The sequence below is a fragment of the Balaenoptera musculus genome, chromosome 5, assembly GCF_009873245.2.
Source record: "Balaenoptera musculus isolate JJ_BM4_2016_0621 chromosome 5, mBalMus1.pri.v3, whole genome shotgun sequence".
Lineage (NCBI taxonomy): Eukaryota > Metazoa > Chordata > Mammalia > Artiodactyla > Balaenopteridae > Balaenoptera > Balaenoptera musculus.
In genome coordinates this window covers 1,193,448-1,215,925 of record NC_045789.1, presented here as the reverse complement: position 1 = coordinate 1,215,925, position 22,478 = coordinate 1,193,448, and the positions used below count along the sequence as shown (strand labels likewise).

At 38.2% G+C, this 22,478-nt stretch overlaps 1 protein-coding gene across 2 annotated transcripts in view; it reads left to right on the top strand.

The window, feature by feature from the left end:
• The window catches only part of PDGFC (platelet derived growth factor C), a 218,618-nt gene that overhangs the window by 144,189 nt on the left and 51,951 nt on the right, over positions 1 to 22,478 (top strand). For both annotated transcript variants that reach the window (XM_036853044.1, XM_036853043.1), the window contains exon 3: positions 20,205 to 20,385. In XM_036853044.1, the coding sequence (XP_036708939.1) occupies positions 20,205 to 20,385 (181 nt within the window). The remainder of the gene's footprint in view (positions 1 to 20,204; positions 20,386 to 22,478) is intronic.

Sequence of the window (22,478 nt, the reverse complement as noted above, 5' to 3'; positions counted from 1 at the left end):
CTGGCCATACGAACAGTCAGGTTCCTGGTGCACAAAGCTGTATGTTCCTATCCTCTTTTTAAAGTCCCACAGGAGACCGTGAGGGGAGCAGATTCTTCCACGTGCATCCAGGTGAAATTCTGAATGCCTTTTTCAGTACACACAGTATTAGGGCTACTAGTTTGGGAAATGGAGAAATTCCATTTGTACTTTGCTCCAGGTACCATACTAATGACTTAGATTTTTTAGTAGGATGAACTGGCCACTTATGTACATGAGAGAATTATGATGAGGGTATTGTTATGTACATGGAAGAAACATGGCTTGGAATGCCGGACGCGTTTCAGATTCAGCTCTGTCCTTTACTATTAGCTACATGGTTTTGGTTAAAATCCTGAGCCAGTTTTATCATTATATTCTTTAAATAAAATAAAGTAAGGGGATTGGGTCCCAGACGAAGGTTCAAGTCTCTTCCACCACTGAAAGATCTGTGTTTCCTTGGACTATCCACACACATAGGGTCACACTAACATTTGTTTTGTGTTTATAAAGTAACGTTTTATAAAAGTTCTTTGAAAATATTAAAGTATAGGATAATATTATAACTTTCTGTTCCTATGGGAACAAAATCCCTTCATATTTCTTTTTTTTAATAAATTTATTTATTCATTTTATTTTTGGCTGCGTTGGGTCTCCGTTGCAGTGCACGGGCTTCTCATTGCGGTGGCTTCTCTTGTTGCGGAGCACGGGCTCTAGAGCGTGCAGGCTTCAGTCGTTGTGGCACACGGGCTTCAGTAGTTGTGACTTACGGGCTTAGTTGCTCTGCGGCATGTGGGATCCTCCCGGACCAGGGCTTGAACCCGTGTCCCCTGCATTGGCAGGTGGATTCTTAACCACTGCGCCACCAGGGAAGTCCCACTTCATATTTCTTAAACTGTAGTTTTATATATGAACCTTTGCAGTAATATTGATTCTTTTTTTAAATATACTTGATTTATAATGTTGTATTAGTTTCTGGTGTACAGCACAGTGATTCAGTTTTATATATATATATATGTATATACACATATATATTCTTTTATAAATATATATAAAATATATACATTCTTTTTCATATTCTTTTCCATTACGGTTTATCACAAGGTATTGAATATAGTTCCCTGTGCTCTACAGTAGGACCTTGTTGTTTATCCATCCTATATATAATAGTTTGCATCCGCTAATCCCACACTCCTAATTTGTCCCTCTCCCACCCTCCCCTTTGGTAACCATAAATCTGTTCTCTATGTCTGTGTGTCTGTTTCTGTTTCGTAAATAAGTTCATTTGTATCATATTTTAGATTCATTTACATTTAATTTAATGGGACAGAAATTTCACTGCCCAGAAATCTCTCAGGGGCTTAGTTGTTTCTGTTGTCATTTTCAAACTCTTAACCATATGACCCAAGCCCATGACAAATCCCTAAATGTAATGGAACCAACAACTCTGGTGAATGCACTGCTGACAGTCGGGTGGTAGTATAGGACTTATCCATCACGTACAGTACATGTTGAAACCTCATTGCTCAAAAATTTCTCCCCTAAAGTGATTCCTCAATAGCTGTTTCCAGCACTCGGACACATGTCTGAATATACAGTCAACAGTCAAGTAGACCGTGCTCCCTGTCTGCTGAGAGACCCAGATCGTTTCCCCATATGGCAGGTGCCTTAACCCCCGACTCCTTCTCCGCAGAAACCCCGTGCACTGACTTCAATCACCCACTTCTCCACATTCCTATCTGTGGCTCTCCATCTCTGCCCGTCCGTCTGAATAAGCGAGCCAGTTCGTGGTATCAAAATATTTGTGTAAATGGAACCAGTCCTAATTCATCGCTTCTGAAATTATTTCATGGGATTGTGGTAGGCACTGTTTTTGCTGGGGCATCGGGGTTAATCTCGGCAGAAATGAGGCCTGCACTGTATGTTATCCGAGAGCATTTTGCCCCCCGAAACTCTCTAATCGTAGTTTCCCTACTATTTATCTAGGTTAAGGATGTCCAAAAGCGTGACGGTAAGAGTTCAACATCATTCTCCAAAGTGTGACACTGCTCTTTTATGCTTAGCAAAGTTCAGATTCTTGTTTATATCTCTGAAGAACTTGAATATGAGGAATTTCTTAGGAGACAAAAAGGAACACTTAAAAAAACAATTCAAAGTTTTCCATGCAGCCTGCAAAGAAAGGAAAGAAAGAAAAAGGGAAGGGAAGAAAAAAAGAAGAGAGGGAGGGAGAGAGGAAGATACTCTGTTTGCTGCCAGCTGTTTGCAGACTACACTCCTTTTCTGATGCTGTCAGGTTTCCGAGGGCCTGGGCAGAGAACCCTAGCAGATGGGAGCTACGTGACAAATAGCACCAGTTACGGAGCGCCTACTGTTTGCAAAGCAAACTAGGTTTGCAAAACAAACTAGGTTAGTTACTCACGCGAGCTCTAATCTTTCAGCAATCCTTCACAGGAGGGATTATCCTTATTTTACAAAAGAGGATACAGGTGAAAGAGGATGTAAAAACTGTCCAAATAGACAGAGCTGGAAAACGGTAAAGATTGTATTCATACCTTTGCTCCAAGTTGAAGCATTATCTAAGAGTAGAATTATCCCTGTCTGTACTAACTGTTGTATCATTTGCTAGGCAAGAAAAACATCATTATGTATCTTTCTCGTTCATCATAAAACTAAATACAAATAACACCTGGTAGCTTAAATCATTAAGTAATAGTCACGATCACATCGACAATGTACTTCCTATCCGAAGATTTTGATAATTAAGTAGTCACAACTACTTTACAACTCATAATTCCATCCCCAGACTGTTTGCTAATAATAGGAATTTATGTTCATCAAATGTTTACAATCGGTGCAAAGTTCAAGTTCGCTGATGCTCTAGTTTACTCTGCTGCAGTAAGGTGATGTGAGCTTTCCCTCCTGGGACCAGAGATTAATTATGTGCTTAGTGAAGCCCACTAAGTGTAAAGGACATAGTAGGAGCATTAGCATAATCCCTGCCCTCAGGGAGCATCTAAACTAGCCAGAGATACCAGTGCTTGAAAGACACAAGGTAATGTGAAATTGAATGCTAAATTGTGAAGAATAGAATAAGATTCTCAAAGTGGAGAAGTCTGAACAGAAATGAACAGCCTGAGAAGGTCACAAGCAGGGTGGTTGCCAGGAGATGTCAGAAGCTGGTATTTACCGTCATGAACTCACCACCGGAAGGTGGCCTTTACCTGAGATGATCAAAATTTGGCTTGAATAGCACATTGAACCAGCTTCTGAAGGCCAGGCTTAGGTGAAGCAAACTCTCAAAATATCAACCTGTAAACCAGAGTTAAATGTATTCATTTTAAATGAAAAATATAATGTCCAAGGCTCTGACTTGGCAGAGAAGCAGATAAATCACCACTCGTGGTTTTGTGTGTGGTGCTTGTGGCGTGTGCTGCAGTGTGTGTTGCAGGGAAGAGGCCAGTCCTGAAGGTGGGTAAGCCTCACAGCGTGTAGAAGGAGGGGAAGAGAGTATGGATTAGGGTCGGCTCCTAGAATCATCTGGATTATGGTAACCAGGGCCTGAAATCATGGGATTTCAGTACAGAGAGAGGAAATCGGCAACAATATTTTGAAATGAACAAAAATATTTGCACTAACAATTCATGGGCTGGGTTGTGTGTGATAAGGAAGCATTAGTCATAAAGCACTTCATAATTCATTTATCTCTTGTTTAACAGAGCAGGTGGGGAGAGTTAGAAAAACTTAGCTATGGTCCTGCTTGTTACTTCCTTGAAAGAGGTAAAATGTTTAGTCAAAGAGAATGATTGAAATATGCACACTATTATATACAAAATAGATAACCAACAGGGACCTACTGTATAGCACAGGGAACTACACGCAGTTATCTTATAATGACCTATAATGGGAGAGAATGTAAAAAAAAGAATATATATGTATACATGTATGTATAACTGAATCACTTTGCTGTCAACCTGAAACGAACAACATTTTCTTTAACTCGACTATATTTCAATAAAAATTTTAAAGAGAGTGATTGATGGTAACAAGAAGCCTTGAGGTTTGAGAATATGTAATTAATACTGCTTTTACAGGCCTTTATTCAGTATAGAAACACTGGTGAGGTTGAGATGTATAAGCATGGGTCCCTACTTGGAGACGATTTGAAAAAGGAACAGCCGGATACCTAGACCATAGAATTCAAAGACAGCAAGTTGCGTAACTAGTATTCAGCTAGTGTGCCAAGGTGTACACAGCAAATCAGAGAGCTCACCGTGGTAATGATTAGCATGTGAGGAAATGAAGGAGGAATAACTTTATAATGAATTTCTAAAAAAATAGTGTCTAATTTGGGACTTCCCTGGCAGTCCAGTGGTTAGGACTTTGCGTTCTCACTGCTGAGGGCACGGGTTCAGTCCCTGGTCGGGGAGCTAAGATCCCACAAGCCACGGCATGGCCAAAAAAAAGGTGTTAATTTATTACTCTGAATAAAGTCTAGAGTCCTCATGTTTTAAAAGCCACTTGCAATTATTTTTGAGAAAGTTATGCTTGTATTTAACATGAATAGGCAGAATTAGAGAAAGAAGAAAAAAAATGTTCAAGAGTATAAATGTTAGTTATATAGGAATATTTCAAGACCACATGTGTAATCATGTCTATTTGGTTGCCTACTCTACTTATATTTGTATATAAATATGTATGTTAACATATATTCATGTGTAAACTCATCCATCTGTCCGTCCGTCCATCCATCCATCCATCCATCCATCCCTCCATCCCACTCAACAGTCATTTAGTCCTTGCTATGTATGGACCAAAGACCATGCTAAACATTGGGAATAAAAAGATTATTAGATGGGCCCCTGGCCTTTAGAAAGCATTGAATAGTAAGAAAATAGTAATGTGTGTAGTGTGGACTTTGCTGGGGAAGGTTGCAACATCTTTGCCTGTGGGATTCACAGCAGACGTCTCTGAGAAGATGACATTCAGCTGCAATGTGAAGGGTACACGTAACTGTGCCGAGTGAAATGATAGAGCTAATACTATTAGTCGTGCAGGACTTAATCGGTCAACTTTTAAAGTGTTGAGTGTGGGATCCATTGTTCTAAAGGATTCCATGCTCAGTATTTTAAAAGTTGCCATTAGGCAGCTTCTAAGTAGATCCAGTGAAGTGTCCTGCCGTGTGTGCTTGGAACCCATGAGTCATAATTGGTGATATAGTGCGTTCCTGACCAATGACAGGAGTATTATCACTGGAGTTGCTGTATTGAAAACTGGGATCATGTTCACCATCTGGTGAGCTTTGCTGTCTCGCCCAGGTTGAGGTTCAAGATGACTAAAGCCCTGAGTAGCCCACAATTGCTCAGTTGCCCAAAAGCCCACAAGTAGACGGGAAAGTTGTCTGTGTCTCGTCAGATCCCTGAACTGAAGTTTGCGGAGGGCGGGGGCAGGGAAAGGATGCGTGTTGCCTTATCTTTCACTTTCCTGTGTGGTTTGAAGCACTTCGGTTCGCGTGTCAGCCAAATGGAATGAATGGGTCAGTGTTTGTGCCTTGGTGTCAGATAGTAGTTAGAGGCTGGGGACGTGGAGATTAAAAAAAAAGGAAAAGAAAAGAAATGCAGCCCCTGCCTAATAAGAGCTTATATTCTAAGCTGATATCCTGTGCTAATACAGTGTTAGAAAGACATTTACATGTGTATTTTTTTTCCATGTGTTAAACTCTAGTTTAAATGAAAATATGAACAGCTTTGTAATTGAAACCAGAGTACATAAGTTGCTGCAAGTGGCTCCTGTTAGACTTCAGTTTTGCCTATATGGCACATGATTTGGTACTCTTCTACTTTATTTACATTACTTTCTTGTTTACCTATAAGATTAATAAAATTAAGAAGTGACATTCATGATTGATTCCTGTCATTTTCAGAGAGGACATTGAGGCTGTAGAATAAGTAGGTAGATAAAAATTTCTGAATATATGAATAGAAGTCAGGAGATAATTAAAAAAAAAAAAAAAGCTATTCTACTCCTCTGTCAAGGGGTGAAGAACCTAAGAAAACTGTTAAAAAAAAGCTGAATTTTCTGGTAGCCCAGGAACCTATTAAAGGCTATGGTAAGAGTCCTGGATATCAAAGCCCCTTGAAGGGGTAATTTTAACAGGATGAGGAAAGAAATACAGAGCAAGAGGAAAGTTTTTAAAGTGAGAAGAGGAAAATAAAACAATCCTAGGGCCAAAACAAACCCGGCCCAGGGATATTGCCCAGGAAGGTGGGTTGAGCCAGATGCACACGAAGCCTAGCATTTCTTATTTCCCTTTTCATGCCACAAAATATGAAGCAATTGCCTTAGCTGGGCTTAACCAGAGTGGTCAAATCACCTAGCAAAATGCAGTGTGTTCTTTAATATGAAGATTTTTGTTTTGTTTAGTTTCTCGAGAAATGACAGTCCTTTTTCCTTTTTTTTTTTTTTTTTCTTCTGCCTCATTCTGTAGTCAGGTTCCAAGGAAAATATAATCCCATATATCCCATAAATCTTTTGGCATTAGAAATAAAAGTGATGATCTTAGAAAAACTCAAAGTGAAGATTGATTCTTTTCAAAATTGCTAAGTAAACTTTAAAAAAAAATTATTCCAGCTTTACCTAATTCAGTTTCTGGATTTCATATATGTATGAAATATATATATGAATAGCTTGATAATGAATATGCTTAAAGTAAATACATGCGTACTTAGGGGGTGATATAAAAATCAAAGTGATATGAGTAGAATTTTACCTATTCTACTTATACTCTACATATTTATACCCTAAAGACACACATGCATATATGTGTGTATATGTGTATATGTGTGGGTATATTTACATATGCATGGCGGTATATACACACACAAATATATACCTGTATTCTGTAGAGTGATCACTGAAGACAAAGTAGAAAAAGCAAACAAAATAGCAGTAAAATTCCATTTTTATGACTTGGACAACACAGGTGAATGAGAAACGAGAGGGTCTAGGAAACTAATAGAATTTTCATTCTATAATAAAAACTTCCATTAATTAAGCATCTTCTCTATGCTGGATCCCATCCTATGGGTACTTCTTGGAATCACTCCTTGGTGTATCTGAGGAGGGATGAGGGATCATTTCTTTTCAGAAGAGTCAGATGGAGACTATGTCACATGAATTCCAAAATCTGCTTTTGTGTTCCAAAGGATGACCTTTCTTTTTTTTTTTTAATTTTTTTTGGCGTATAGTTGATTTACAATGTTGTGTTAGTTTCTACTGTACGGCAAAGTGAATCAGTTATACGTATACACATATCCACTCTTTTTTAGATCCTTTCCCCATAAGGATGACCTTTTAAGGTGTGATTTGTGCTGCACGGCATGTAAGAAAAAGGATTTTGTGCTGCTAGACAGCTCTGCAGTCTTGGAGCCCTAGGTTTCCAGGTGGACCAGTCGGCACTTGGAAGAGTTTTGTGGAAGTGCCTTGGTTAGGAGGAGGGGAGGGACCTTCACTCCTGGGGGGCTTGGAGCCCCTAACCCCGGGCTGCCTGGTTAGGGAGTGGGCCGTGCACAGCACGGGGCTCCTTGTTGGCACGTTTGCTCAGTGCCTCAGCACCTCCACGACTGTATGTTTTTCTCTGGCTTCATAATACACTGATATTTACAAGTTGGTTTCCATGGATATTGTCTGTAGAAAATGATGATATCCGGTGATTGCAGTGCCACATAGGCCTTGGGAAATAATAAAATAGTCCAGAAAAATGTAGTAGTGGGTGTTTTCTAGTCATATGCTCTGTGTTTAAGCTGCTTTTTTTTTTTTGGACACGACTATACACATTGAAGGAAATGTGATTTGGATCTTAAACCAGAAAAAAAAAAAAAAAGAAAGCTAAGGTTTTTAAAAATGCCTTCTGGACTGTCTAGTTTGGTGCTTCATTTTGCCAAGAGGGACATGATGTCTAGAGCCGGTTAATACTGGGCAGCTATTTCCTTAAAATAAGGAGTTCATGACTCAAGACTGAAGTGCTCTGCACATCTGTTCGTGTTTGTTAAAGTACTACGCTATGGGTCTGTTCTTAGTGATTTTAAAACTTTGAATAATGAGTTATGCTGGATGGCCTGAAATTTTTTTTAAACTCTGAGACTATTTTTTTCAGAGGATATTTTCTCAGAAGTCATTCCATCATGAAGTAAATTTTAATAAATATAAATGCTCAAAATAAGTACCTCGAGTTTAAAAAAAAACACTCATATTCAGGACTATGCCAGAAATTCTCTAGTATCCCAAGAGGAAGAATATTTTTATTTCACTTTGGTGTATTTTAAAACAAACTTATTTTGCCATTTGCACAGACTTTATCACCAAAAGGTAAATTTGTGTATCTCAACAGATGAGCTTTTTAAATCCCTTATGCTGCTAATCAGCCGTTTAAGTATTTTCTTTTAAAATCAGGCCTGAAGTCATGATAATGCTTTGATAAGCATTGCATGAATCTGGTCCAAATTTTATTATCACACTACTTAAATATTTCTCTCAGCTTTAGATAAACCCGTATCTAGTGCACCTTGGTCTCTCTGTGCAAGTGTAGGGACAATACAGCATAGGTAAAAAATGAACCAACCTAACCAACAGCAATCCTTTGCAAATGTCTTGATTAATGATGTTATGGCCTTTTGTGAATACGTTTAGGCAATGGAATTCAGCTATTCAAAGAATCTGTTTGGTTGGTAGGTAAACAGCATACAGAAGGAGTAGTCCGTAGCGTGCCTTTGGGTGATGGTTAATTGTGGGTTTCCTATGCCTGGATTGGTCTTGACATTGGGTGGACAAGAGTATATCCGTAGGCCTTCGTTCTTCTCTTAAATTTTGAGGCCCTTTAAGTAAGCCTTGACATGGGCATTCCCATTTCAATATTCCTAGTATCCTAAACTCAAGAGTTGGAATGCATTACAGGAAGTCCTTTTTTCCTATATCCGCCTACTTCTACAGGCAAATTCTCCTTTATCCTTACCCTATGTATTGAAAGTAGAAGGGAAAACAAACAAGATGATAATCCATGAGAGAAAAACTTTGCTTAAGTCTAAGGAGAATGCTAATTTCATTTCTTCAGTTTAGTCCCTCCAGTTTCTTTCTGTACTACAGTGGTTTAGTAGTTGGCACGTGTAGCAAAGGTATATTGTCTATCATTTAAATGAATTGTTACTTAATTATGACCAGCTTAATAGTGACTCAGTCAATATATGGTCAATAGACAGTCACACGCCACAAAGCGTCACACTAGGCAGCCCTAAGTGTTCGTGAGGTTTTATTGTAAGAATAATTACCAGATAGTAATGATGATTAAGAGTGGTCCTCAGAGCAGAGAGGAACCTTGTCTCGCGAGGGAGCTCTGAGTTGACCTGGTAACGAGAGCTGCCTGAATCTCGGCATAGTTTCAGGAATTGCACAATGGTACAAGGTGATGTTTCTGTAACAGTGCGTCCATCACCCACGTAGTAGTTGGCTGAGGGGAGGGGTAATACGTTTCAAGGGCTGGTGAGTCTTGGAAAGGATGCTGAGCGGGTAGGTGGGTGCTTTTTTTACATTAACTCATTTCATTCCCACAACAGCCATCCAGTTGATCCTGTTCCTGTGCCTGTTTTGTAGGATGTAAAATACAGACACAAAATTTAAGAATTTGGAATTTTCCCACTGCATTCATGAATGTGTCTTCTACTACAGTGAAAGGAGCAACCGGTAATAATAATTAATAGCAAGGCATGTGTGCTTGTGTTGTTCTAGGCAGGCAGGCTTCGGGAAGAAGGGCCAGGGAGGCTGGTTCTGAGGTCCGCCTCGAGCCAGAAGCAGTGATTCCTGCAGCTTGTGGCCCGATGAGGAGCTCGGGGGTCCGCTCTTTCTCAGAGCGGAGTATTGCATGTGGGATTGTGATGATAGCAGCTACTAAAAAAAAAAAATACCACTTATTGAGCAGTTTACTCCTTAGGCATCGTTCTAATTACTTCATATACGTACATTCTCTCATTGACCCTTCACGACAGCCTTGAGAGGTAATGAATATTATCCTCATTGGAAAGAAGACAATCTAGGGAGGTTCCATTGTGTCCTGTTTCGCTAGAGGCAGTGTCAGGTAACGGCTAAGAGTATGGGCTCTGAAACCCAGAGCAAGGACCTGCCTCCCCATTACTCTTCGCTGCATGACTTGCTCTGTTACCTCTTTATACCTGTTTCCCATCTCTAATATGGGTATAATAATAGGAGCTACAGATAGGATTGTGTTTGAAGATTGAATCACTTAATATTTATAAAGTATCTGCATACAGTATGTACTCCATATTGTTTGCTTTATTATTGTGGTTATTATTTTGCACAGATACTCTAGAAGACTTGGGATTTTGGTAAAAGTTATTCTTCATAGAGTGTTTATATTTTATTTGTTACGTTTATTACTACATATTTTTATAGTTCGCTGAAAGACATTTTTCCCTATTCGGTTTCTAACTTGTTTTTTTTTTTTTTTACTGTCATAAAGAAAAACTATTGATGCTTGTATACTGATCTCACAGTTAGTCACTTTACTAAATTCTATTTTAGTTCCAGGTGGTTTTTAAAAGCCAAAAACTTTGAAATCGTCTTTGATACCTGTTTTTCTCTCACACCCAGACCATCTCCTATCAGATCTTCAGACTATTCATAGCCTGGAGCCCATTCTTTACCCCTACCTCCCCCCATGCTCAAGCCACCCACCTGGATGATGGCAAAGCTTTTCCAGTTTCTGTGCTTATCCGACTACTGTCTGTTCTTAAGGGATCTGTTATCAACTAAGGATCGTTTTTCTCCTGCTTCTATTACATTTATTTGCTTTCCTCTCTTATTAAATTAGCTTGAGCTTCCCCCCAAAATGCTGAAAATAGTAGCGAGAATGGCCAATCCTGTCTTTGTTCTAACGTTAATGAGAATGACTTTGATTTTATTTAATGTAACACTTGCAGTTAATTTCTGTTGTGTAATTTTACCATGATTTGAAAGTTTCCTGCTCTTCAGTTAGTTGACTCCGTTTTTATCTAAGTATAATTGACTTTATTATGTTTTTTCAGCGTTTATTAATATGAACATATAGTTTTTCTCCTTTGAATATTCTAAAAGGTCGTCATTACATTAATCCTCAAGTTCATGATGCAAATCCATATTCTGTCAAGAAGTATGCTTTTAACCCACTAATGAACGATATTTGATTAAATTTTATTTAGAATTTTTGCATTTCCCTCCATTTATGAGTGAACTTGGTCTTCATTTTACATGTTTGATATTGCCATTTCAAAAAACTTGGACACAGTACTTTTTTCAGTTATTAGAAATTTTTATTTTTTCCAGCTTTATTGAGATATAATTGACATGTAACATTGTGTAAGTTTAAGATGTACAACCTGTTGATTTGAAACACTTATATATTGCAGTATGATTAGCACTGTGGCATTAGCTAACAGCCCCTTCATACCACGTCATTCTACTTCTTTTTTGTGGTGAGAACATTTAAGATCCATTCTCTTAGCAACTTTCAAGTATATGATACAGTATTGTTAACTATATTCGTAAGATTTAGGCTAGCTTTTATTATTATTAATTGAGTGAATATCTGGCCATGTTCCATTTTTTTTTTACAAATGCTTACATAACATTGAAATTATACATTCCTTTAATATCAAACAGAACTCTTCTATAAATCCCATGCCATTGCATCTTTTTTTTATTGATAAATGTTTGACAGTCTTTTCAGTTTCTTCTAGAGTTATGTCTGTTCACTTTTTCCACTTTTTTAGTCACCCTTTGTAATTTACGTTTTCCTAGTAAGCCATCCATGTCATTTAGCTTTTCAAATTTAATTGGCAATAGTGTTTCCTAAAACATACTTACAGAGGTGAAATCCATTTTTATCCATTTTTAAGATTACTTCTTCCTTACTCCTATGCATGGAAATTCTTGACCCCCTCTCTCTCTCCCCCAACTCCTTTCTGAGAACCAGCTCTTGGTTTTAATTCTGAATCCTAATTTGGTATTTGAATATATCTTTTAGAGTTTTAGTCTTCACTTTTTTTCACTTTATACTCTCTTGGTTTTCTTTTTTTTAAAATTTTTCTAGCTTTGTAGATTGCGTTCATGGCTTATATATTTGCAGTATTTTTATTTAGTAATAAGATAATTTAAAACTCTTCACTTCCTAACACGTACAGTAAACATCCCCATTTTTTACACGTAGAACTCTCATATTTTCCTGAGAACAATTCCATCGTATGTTGTCCTCCCTCTGAAGCGTGCTGTTTGGTTTGACTTACGCATTTCCTATGTAGGTTTAAAGTTCTCCATAACGAATTTTGAGTGCCTAAAAGTAAACAGTCCTGAGCCAATTAAAATAAATACCTGTAAATGTATGTGCCCAAATTATCAAGTTGACTGATCAATTTATTTGAATGACTGTTAAGGGTTCTCCAGCCACTGAACAAGTTCATTTGGCCAATCTGAACAAAGACACATAAATTCTATACTGTTAAGCCTCAGAATAGAGGAAATATAATTAAGTAGGCATATTTTAAATATAATAGGCAGTACGGCTTCGCTCTTGAGAGCATGGGCTTTGGAGTTCAGCTCCCAAAACTGAAGCCTTCGCTCTACACTTAGTTGCTATGTGACCTTGGCTGGGTACTTAGCTTTTCCATATTTTATAATCTGTAAAATGGGCAAAATAACAGTATTAACCTTTTAGGATTTTTGTGAGGATCAAAGGAATGTATAAAGAGCAATGACTATGTGTAACGTGTATAATTTTTAAAAAATTGTTATTGGAGTAGAGTTGCTTTACAGTGTTGTGTTAGCCTCTGCTGTACAGCAAAGTGAATCAGCTATACGTATACATACATCCCCTTTTTTGGATTTTCTTCCCATTTAGGTCACCACAGAGCACTGAGTAGAGTTCCCTTTGCTATACAGTAGGTTCTCTGTAGTGGTCTATTCTATTTATAGTATCAATAGTGTATATATGTCCATCCCAATCTCCCAATTCATTCCACCACCACCCCGCTTCCCCCCTTGGTATCCATACGTTTGTTCTCTACGTCTGCATCTCTGTTTCTGCTTTGCCAATAAGTTAATCTGTACCATTTTTCTATATTCCACATATAAATGATATCATATGATATTTGTTTTTTTCTTTCTGACTTACTTCACTCTGTGTGACAGTCTCTAGGTCCATCCACGTCTATGCAATGGGCATTATTTTGTTCCTTTTTATGGCTGAAAAATATTCCATTGAATGTATGTATCACGTCTTCTTTATCCATTCATCTGTCGATGGACACTTAGGTTGCTTCTGTGTCCTGGCTATTGTAAATAGTGCTGCAATGAACATTGGGGTGCATGCATCCTTTCGAATTACAGTTTTCTCTGGATAGAAGCCCAGGAGTGGGATTGCTGGGTCATATGGTAGCTCTATTTTTAGTTGTTTAAGGAGCCTCCATACCGTTCTCCATAGTGGCTTTATCAATTTGCATTCCCACCAACACGCATAATTATTAAAATTTATTTTCATTAGAAGGTAAAGTTTGGATGACCATTCTGGTGCCCAAATAGGGATTTAAAACTTTTACTCTGTGTCTGGGCTGTCTTCTGTTAAACCGCAGTGTAAGCCAGTGAGCACTGCTGGATAACTGTCATCTTGTTAAGTTTATTACCTTCCCCAGCAAGCCCAGGCTCCCGTCGACACTTGCAGAATGAGGCCTTCTGAAGATGCATGTCTATTTGTTGGTAGAGTTTCACACCACCCTCGGGTTCGATCATTCTCGCGGTAGATTTAATTGACAGGGTTTTAGTTAGTGTGAACTAGAAACAGCCTGTTTTGCAGGGTTGGTTTATTTTCGTGGAAGGAAGCTGGGTGTCGGACAGCTGTGTTTACAAGTGAATTTATTTCTTTGGTTTAGTCCTCAGCAGCTCTCCTATCTTCAGTTTTTAAATTCCCATGTGAGAACGAAAATTTTGTCTACAGTACCAGACTTGTTTGTTAAACATAAAAGAACATAAATCCTCCGTGGGTCCCCAGGGGTATGATAGAGAAAGGGAGTGCTCATTATAAACCACTTAGGGCTGTGTGTACTGTATCATGTTTCCGTGAGAAAGTGATGTTTGATTGGCCCCTAAAATAGGTTTAGTAAATCCCTTAAATACTGATGTGAGCAATTGTGCACGTGGGAAATTAATACCTGAGAGTGTGTTACATAGGATTACCGTGTCTCCAGAAAAGTCACCTGGGCATGTGTAGGTTTCTGAATCTGAGGATGATTCTGTTTTGTAATTTCACTTTTATGGGTCAAACGTTGCTTGGTTTTATTTTCTCCCGTTCATTTGGCTGAGGCCTGCAGATAATCTTTTATCATTGTTTTCTCTCTTCCTTTTCTTCTTGATGTTTTGAGCTGTGTTGTAGCATGTCAGCCAACCAACTTACACAATGAGTCCCATATTCTCTACATGGCATTCTATGAGAGAAAAGAAAAATTTCAAAGTATTGGGGAAAATAATTGGATTGAATGCTTTAGTCTTTTTCCAACCACACTCTATAAACAAGTTGGAGGAAAATATGGAATCAAGTGGCAGTGGCTTTTGTTTTGTTTTGTTTCTATTTTGAAGGTTAGGAAGCAGCCATGAGGCATGGTAGTATGTCCCAGGTAGATTGTCACTGGGTCTGTTTTAGACGACTTGAATATGATTTAAATATAAGAATGCTATTTTTAGCAAGAGGATTTACTGTTTGGATTCACAAAATTAATGTGGAATAATTGGATGAAACTTAGCATTATATTATCATAACGACACTGCTTTTGAAAAAAAATCCTAAAATGCCAAATTTACTATGAAACAATTAGTAGTATAACTTAAATTCTACTTCTGAAAGGCAAAGAACAGAGCACTTTTTAGATGTTCATTTCATTTAACTTCATGGAATGAAAAACTATGTAGGTCTTTAAAACACGATGATAAATTTGTGTATGCACCAGACTTGTATGAGCTTGTGAGAATTAATTACCAGCTATCTAACTGCAAATCCAAAAATTGTTATAAAGATTAGGGTTATGCGGTTTGTTTGTTTTTTTATGGCGTCAAATTCAGTAGCAAATCTTCATGAAACAAGTAATAATGTACTTGTCACTCTTCTCTTATCTGCAGGACAGCGATTTTTGTCTCAGGATACAAGTTAGATATGGCAAAGTTTAAGACTTATTTGTTCCTTAATACATTAACACTGATAATCTAGATATTTCTGAGTGTGCTTAAAAACTCCTTTTGTTTTTATTTTATTTTTTTCTAAATTGTGTGCTGTCGTGAGTTGCTGAATTAAGGCCAGTAAGATCTTTCTTTTTATTTTTATATTTTAATTTTTTTAAAATATTTTTGGCTGCGTTGGGTCTTCATTGCAGTGCACGGGCTTCTCATTGTGGTGGCTTTTCTTGTTGTGGAGCACAGGCTGTAAGCACACGGGCTTCAGTAGTTGTGGCACGCGGGCTCAGTAGTTGTGGCTCGCGGGCTTAGTTTCTCCGCGGCATGTGGGATCTTCCCGGACCAGGGCTCAAACCCGTGTCCCCTGCATTGGCAGGCAGATTCTCAACCACTGCGCCACCAGGGAAGCCCCTAAAAACACCTTTTAAATACTTACAAAGAGCTTACACATCGGATTAACACATACGGTGTTTCTTTTCTTTTTTTTTTTTTTTGGCCACGCCGGCAGCGTGTGGGATCTTAGTTCCCAGACCAGGGATTGAACCTGTGCCCCCTGTAGTGGAAACGTGGAGTCTTAACCACTGGACAGCCAGGGAAGTCCCTGGTGTTTCTTTTTTTAACAGAAATCAAAAGGAAATTATGTATAATAAAATAGTTATGTGAGTTGTTAGTTTTAGGTTCCTTGCAAATGGTATTCTTTTCTCTTGAGACGTTTCTATTAGAAAGATTATAATAGTTATTTTGAAAATGGTCTGGAGGAGGGAATAAGTTAGGAGTTTGGGATTAACATATACACACTACTGTATATAAAAGAGATAACCAACAAGGGCCTGCTGTACAGCACAGGGAACTCTACTCAATATCTTGTAATAACCTGTAAGGGAAAAGAATCTGAAAAAGAACATATATATGTTTAACTGGGTCACTTTGCTGTATACCTGAAACTAACACAACATTGTAAATCAAATTTACTTCAGTTTTTAAAAATTAGAAAATAAAATTTTTTTAAAATGATCTGAAGAAAGTTTTTGACACTCTGTGTTCACCCAACCAGTTGATTGAAAATGACTTCATAACTGCCAGGCCCACGGGATGCTTCTTGGCTTTCATCTTCTTTGGTCTTTCTCTGGCAGTGACGGCGGGCCCACTTCTGCTTGGGTGGACATTGTCCCTCCCTCCTTTCTTCGTTCTGCGCCATCCTGCTTCCCTGAGGGCTCCTCTTCAGGAGGTTTTTGTTGAAAGGGCTTTCTTTCTGCCCGCACTTGAGATGCCATTTTTTCCTGGCATCCTCACATATGTTGTGATGCTGGATCTAGTCTGCTGCCTCACTGAAGCCTCCTGTCGGAGCCCCACGGTCTGCGAGGGAAGCAAACCCAGATGCCCACGTGGGCAAGTGATGGAAATAAATGAAGACCTGGTTATTAAGGAAAAAAAATAAAGCAGCATAGGAAACAGACAAGGATTTTTAAAAACTGGAAGGAGGATGTCTCATCTCAAGCCCTTTCCACCTGGCCCAGCCTCGGTTTCCGTGAAGGAGTGAAGGCCGTACTGACCTCGTGCAGTAAACACTCTCTGTGCCTGGCACCCAGCTGCTCGGGTGAGGCCATGAGGAGGACGAAGACCCCTCCTCTCCCGCGGCTGACGCCAGTTTGCAGGTCTGAGTAACGCAGGGAGTAACACCAGGGCTAATAACATTCAGTACGACCAGATGTTCACATGTGTTTTAAAAGGGCCTGAAATCCAGATTTTTCTGTGCAATTTGACTTTTTAAAATGTTGATTTACAGACAGGGCAAGACAAATATCATATGATATCACTTATATGTGGAATCTGAAAAAAATAATATAAATGAACATATTTACAAAACAGAAATAGACTCACAGACATAACAAACTTATGGTTCCCAAAGGGGAAAGGGGGGGAACGGGGGATGGTGGGAGGTAAACTAAGAGTTTGAAATTAACAGATACACAGTACTACATAAAAAATACATAGACAGTAAGGACCTACTGTACAGCCCAGGGAACTCTATTCAGTATCTTGTAATGACCTATAACGGAAAAGAATCTGAAAAAATATATATATGTGTATATGTATAACTGAATCACTTTGCTGTACACTTGAAACTAATACAATGTTATAAATTAACTATAGTTCAATAAAAAATAATAAGAAAATACAGGTAGCACCTAAAAACTTAATTGATTAATTAAATGTCGACAAATATTTTAAAGAAGGGTAGAACCTCTTCAAACTGTGCTTGCCTATTTGGGACATTGGTCTCCAAACTACTTTTCTAACATCCGACTCTGAAATTTCAAGTCCTTCGTACCTACACCTGTTCTTCCAGCTTGAGCTCCATCCTCTGTTCACAAGGGACCACCCCAGGCCCCTGGTTTCCTCTGTTACATCCTCGGGATTGTGCTTCTCGCTGGAATGCATTTCCACTCTCCCCGTCCCCCCTGGTCAGTCAGGACTCACTGGCAGCCCACATGCTCCTTTGTAAGCGGACCCTCATCTCGCTGTGTCGGGTTTCCCTCGCCTTGCCAGCGTTCCGCACTGCCCCTTTTTCCTAAGCACTCTCATTAGAGCACTCAGCAGTGTTTAATGAACCCTGAGCCCATAGAAGCTATGGTTTCATCTCTGTATCCTGAGAATCTAGCCCAGCACTTTGTGCCAAGACAGTGCTTCACAGATGCTCGTGGGATGACTGACCAGGCCTGAAATCAGCTGTCTGCAAAGTGGTCCTGATGGTAACCCGTATCAGATAGCTTCACCTCCCAAACACAGAACAAGCATACTCTGCGAAAAGCAACTTCGTTCCACCTGTGAACAATCTCGATATAAAAATTACTCTTTGATTTAAAATGCTAGTTATCAACTTTTATACCGCGTAATGTCTGAAATACCCACTCAGTCTGTTTTACCCAAATCCTCCTCTCCCCGCCCCCCTTCCTGGTCCCCCTTCACAGCAAGACTCCTGGGAAGGTCGCACCGGCTGCCTTGTGCATTTATAATTTATCACCCAGGCTAGTCGCGTGATCGAGCAGAAATATGCTCTCCTCTGGTATCTGAGTTTTCTTATTTGTTGCTTTCATACGCGCAGGGTCACGTTAAAGTAGGTGCCGGGTGGGAGCGAAGGGGTGCGGGGTAGAGAGGAAGGGCAAACTGTTGAGTGGGAGCTCTGTGCCAGGACGTCTAGGCGCCGCGCGTGTGCTGCCCGCCTTCCCTCTCTTAAAACATCCCACTGAGTCAGGTAGCATTCTCATTTTAAGGACAAGAAAAAGGAGGCTGGAACAGGTTAAGTTACACACCGTAGGAGAGTTCTGGCTACAGCTTGAGGACAAAGATGCATAAGTACAATTGGTTCCTTATGCACTTTGTCCTTTTTCATCAGTTTTTTTCTTCTGCAGATTCTATACTGTACAAAGTATATTAATTTTAGTTGTCTGGTATCTACTGAATTTAGACTTTTTAAAAAATCAACCAGTTATTTTCATCCATGTCAGACCTCCCTTAAGAAAAGTTTGGCAATGTCCTCTTTACTACTGTGAAACACAATTCATAACAGCGATCATCTATTTCTATGTGCAGTTTTTAAAAAAATAAATATAATGGCCTACGTGCTCTGTAAAGCCAAAATACTAACAGTAATTTATATTAAAATACACATGCACCATTACAAGAAACGGAAAATGAAGTAGTCAGATGTTTGTATCTTTTAAGCAGCAGACTCAGACTAAATGGGTATGTTTTCTGATTTTGACTGTGATGCAAAGAGTATAAGCAATGTTCCTGTTAGTGATTTGATTTTCTAAAGTAGTAGCTGTTGTTCCAAAGTATAGAAACTTCCTTCGACTTAACGTGATAGTTCTATTTCTAGAAAATTTGGCTTAAACTAAATCTGCAAAACATGTTTGTGTTTCTGTGTGACAGTATTATGTTCTAGACTCAGATGGACGATAGCAGAAATGTTGCCTACGTGAATGTCCAGCGAACTGTTTGAAAGGCCTGGAGGGCGTGGAGCAAACACCCATTTTTGGGACTGTCCCTTGTTGGGTGTCCCCGGCCCTTGCCCCCCCCCCCCCCCCCCCCCCCCACTGAGACGGTGTGAAAATGCCTCTACATGCTTCTCACAATTCTCTCAAGGGACAGCCCTGCTCTCCATGAGTGCCACTGATTGAAACTTTCAAACCCAAGTTAACATTGGTTAGAAAAGTATTACTCACTCATTCCATAGGTTTCAGATACTGTATGTAGCACAGTGTAAACCAGAAGTATGTAAGAATTGATTCCTGTCTTCAAGGGTTTAACAGCCTAGCTAACAAGACGGATCACTTGCGTAGACGTAGTTAAAAGTATGTGTTTATCAGGAAGAGAAAGATGGCGGTGAGCTGAGAACAGCCAGAAAGGTCTCACAGAGGCAGCGCAGTACAGAGTGGGATTTGGAGGACGTGTCTATAAAAAAAGTGGCTCTAGAAAAGCTTGGAACACAGATGAGGAAAGGGAGCCAAGGAGCCCGACGGGGGTGAAGGAGTGACCGCCGGAAAGTGATGGGCAGTGATCATGGAAATTAAGATTGGAGCAAAACTGTCATATCCAAATGGAGATTAAATTGAATACTTCATGAATGTCAGATATGGTCGCTGTGTACAAAATATTTAAGTTTTGACACGGCTCTTTAAATGAATTTGGAGTTCGTTACCAGTAAAACTGGACGGCTTAGAATAGAAGACTTGTATTTCTTTCATTGGGAATGCATTTTCAGTTGTGTCTCTTCTTTGGAAGACTTTATTCTATTCATGCAGTTAAATTTGGGATGAACTCACAGCTGTGGTCCGCAGGGACTCATTGTCTCCATGCACATGGACTTTGAATTCCTAAAATAACAGACCGTGCTTTGATGTCTCTTTTGTCTTGGTCTCTTGCAGGTATGATTTTGTAGAGGTTGAGGAACCCAGCGATGGAGCCGTATTAGGGCGCTGGTGTGGGTCTGGCACTGTGCCGGGAAAGCAGATTTCTAAAGGCAATCAGATCAGGATACGGTTTGTGTCTGATGAATATTTTCCTTCGGAACCCGGGTTCTGCATCCACTATAACATTGTCATGCCAGTAAGTACCACTTAGAGATGCCCTTATTTATCTGGATCAGTTGTTTGGTCACTTGTTTTTCTCCTTTTAAACAAGAGATTTAGGAAAACCAAGAACCAAAAACCTTTCCTTAGCTTGATTTTTTTTTTTCGTAAATGTCACTATGGTTATTACTATAACTATAATTTATTCACTGTAGATTATTAGTGTCTCTATCACCTTAAAAGTCCACGCTTTTATGTTATGTTTTAATTTTTCCCCCATTAAGGTGTCATCTTTCCTTTCTGTACCCACCAAAGGTTGATTTTTTAGATGTGTCATTTTATCTTTTTTGGGGGGAAAGGTAAACTTATTAACTATTCTTTTCAAATCAGTGTTTTAGTAAAATATATTTTAAAAAGTAGTTATCTCAGTTTTCCTACTTTTCTTAATATTTGTCCTGATTAAGTAATGTTATGGCCTTTGTACCCCAAAGAGGAAGTTTCGAAATTCTCACAGGGATTTAGGAACTCCATTTTTATTTGTATTGCAATTGTTTATTCCCTTTCTTTTATGTATTATTTCAAACACTTGTATCTATTTGTTGCGCTGCAACAAAAATATTGAAAACCTTCTGGCTGTTTATCACATTCTGCTTATAATGGTAATTCAGAACTATTTATACAAATATGGTGTCACCTAGTATACTTTTCAAATATGATCAGTATCACCATTTAAAAGAATATAAAACTGATATCATTAATGATTTTGACAGATTTAGCAAACCAGTATGCACACTGGGAACATGAAATGGTGTGGGCTACGTGCATTAATTAACATGTATATTCTAACCAGGTATAAAAATAATGCACCCAGCACACTAACAATTCATGAGGCCAATTAGAAAATATGGGATCAATATTTAACTTTATATATTATTATATAATTATTATAATTATAATTACAATTAGAATATTTATAATTATAATTATAATTATATTAATATATAAATATTATGAATAATTATATATTAACATATAAATATTATGAATAATTATACATTATTCACATATTATATATTATTATAATATTATTATATTTTATTATATAATACTTTTAAAATATTGTGAATAATTATATATTATTCATATTGTAACATTAAGCAGGAATTTCCCTTTTTTGATTGCCCAAACTCAATTCCGTGGAATAGTATTTAAGCAACTGCCTAAATTATGAAATTTAAGTATTGTTTGAGATACAGCTGAAAAGAAACAACAGAATGTAAACTGAAGTTGGAAAAATGATAGTTTATTTATTTATTAACAGAATCATTTACTGTGTACAATTGAAGTTAGGGGAGGTATCTCTAAAATATGCTGTGAATTTACATTGTGAATCTTGATCAATTTCCTGATATAGATTATTTGAGATATCTGTATCTCTATTCCATTATGAAATACTTTGCCCAGTATAGATTCTCTACCATGTCCTTTGTTAATTTCCAAAATTTTTCTTAATTTAACTGTTTAACATTTTTTATTTAAATTTAATCAATTTTAATAATTTCACCTAGAAAAGTGTTAATATTAGACAAGGATGAACTTATTTAAAAACCTTTTGATACTGTGACTATTTGTTTGAATGAAGCCACTAAGAATCTGTTTATCACCCTTTCACAGTACCCTGCTTCACAGAATTTATGAGTTTAATATTTAAGTGTAAAATGCCCTAGTGAGCTATGGCTACACTTTCACAAAGTTATACAGTCCATATTTTCCAGTTTGGATTTAGCACATCTAATGTTCATAAATATTTAAATATGAAACAATCAAATTTTACTGAAAAACATAATGGTAGGTCTTGTATCATAGTGAAGGTTTGATTTATCCCAAACCTGTGACAAAAGTAAACTTGAAACTGAGAAGCTATTTGTGCAATATTTTAAATGAACTAGTGTCTTCACATTATATTAATAGCAATCTATTATCATCCCACAGAATAAGACATGAAAGCAAAAACATATATATGCTGACACCAAGTATTGCCTTCCTCTGATTTTATGATCTCATAGGCTGTCTGGTTGTGTAACCCACGGAGTGGTGTGGAAGAAATAAAATATGTAATGACAAAAACAC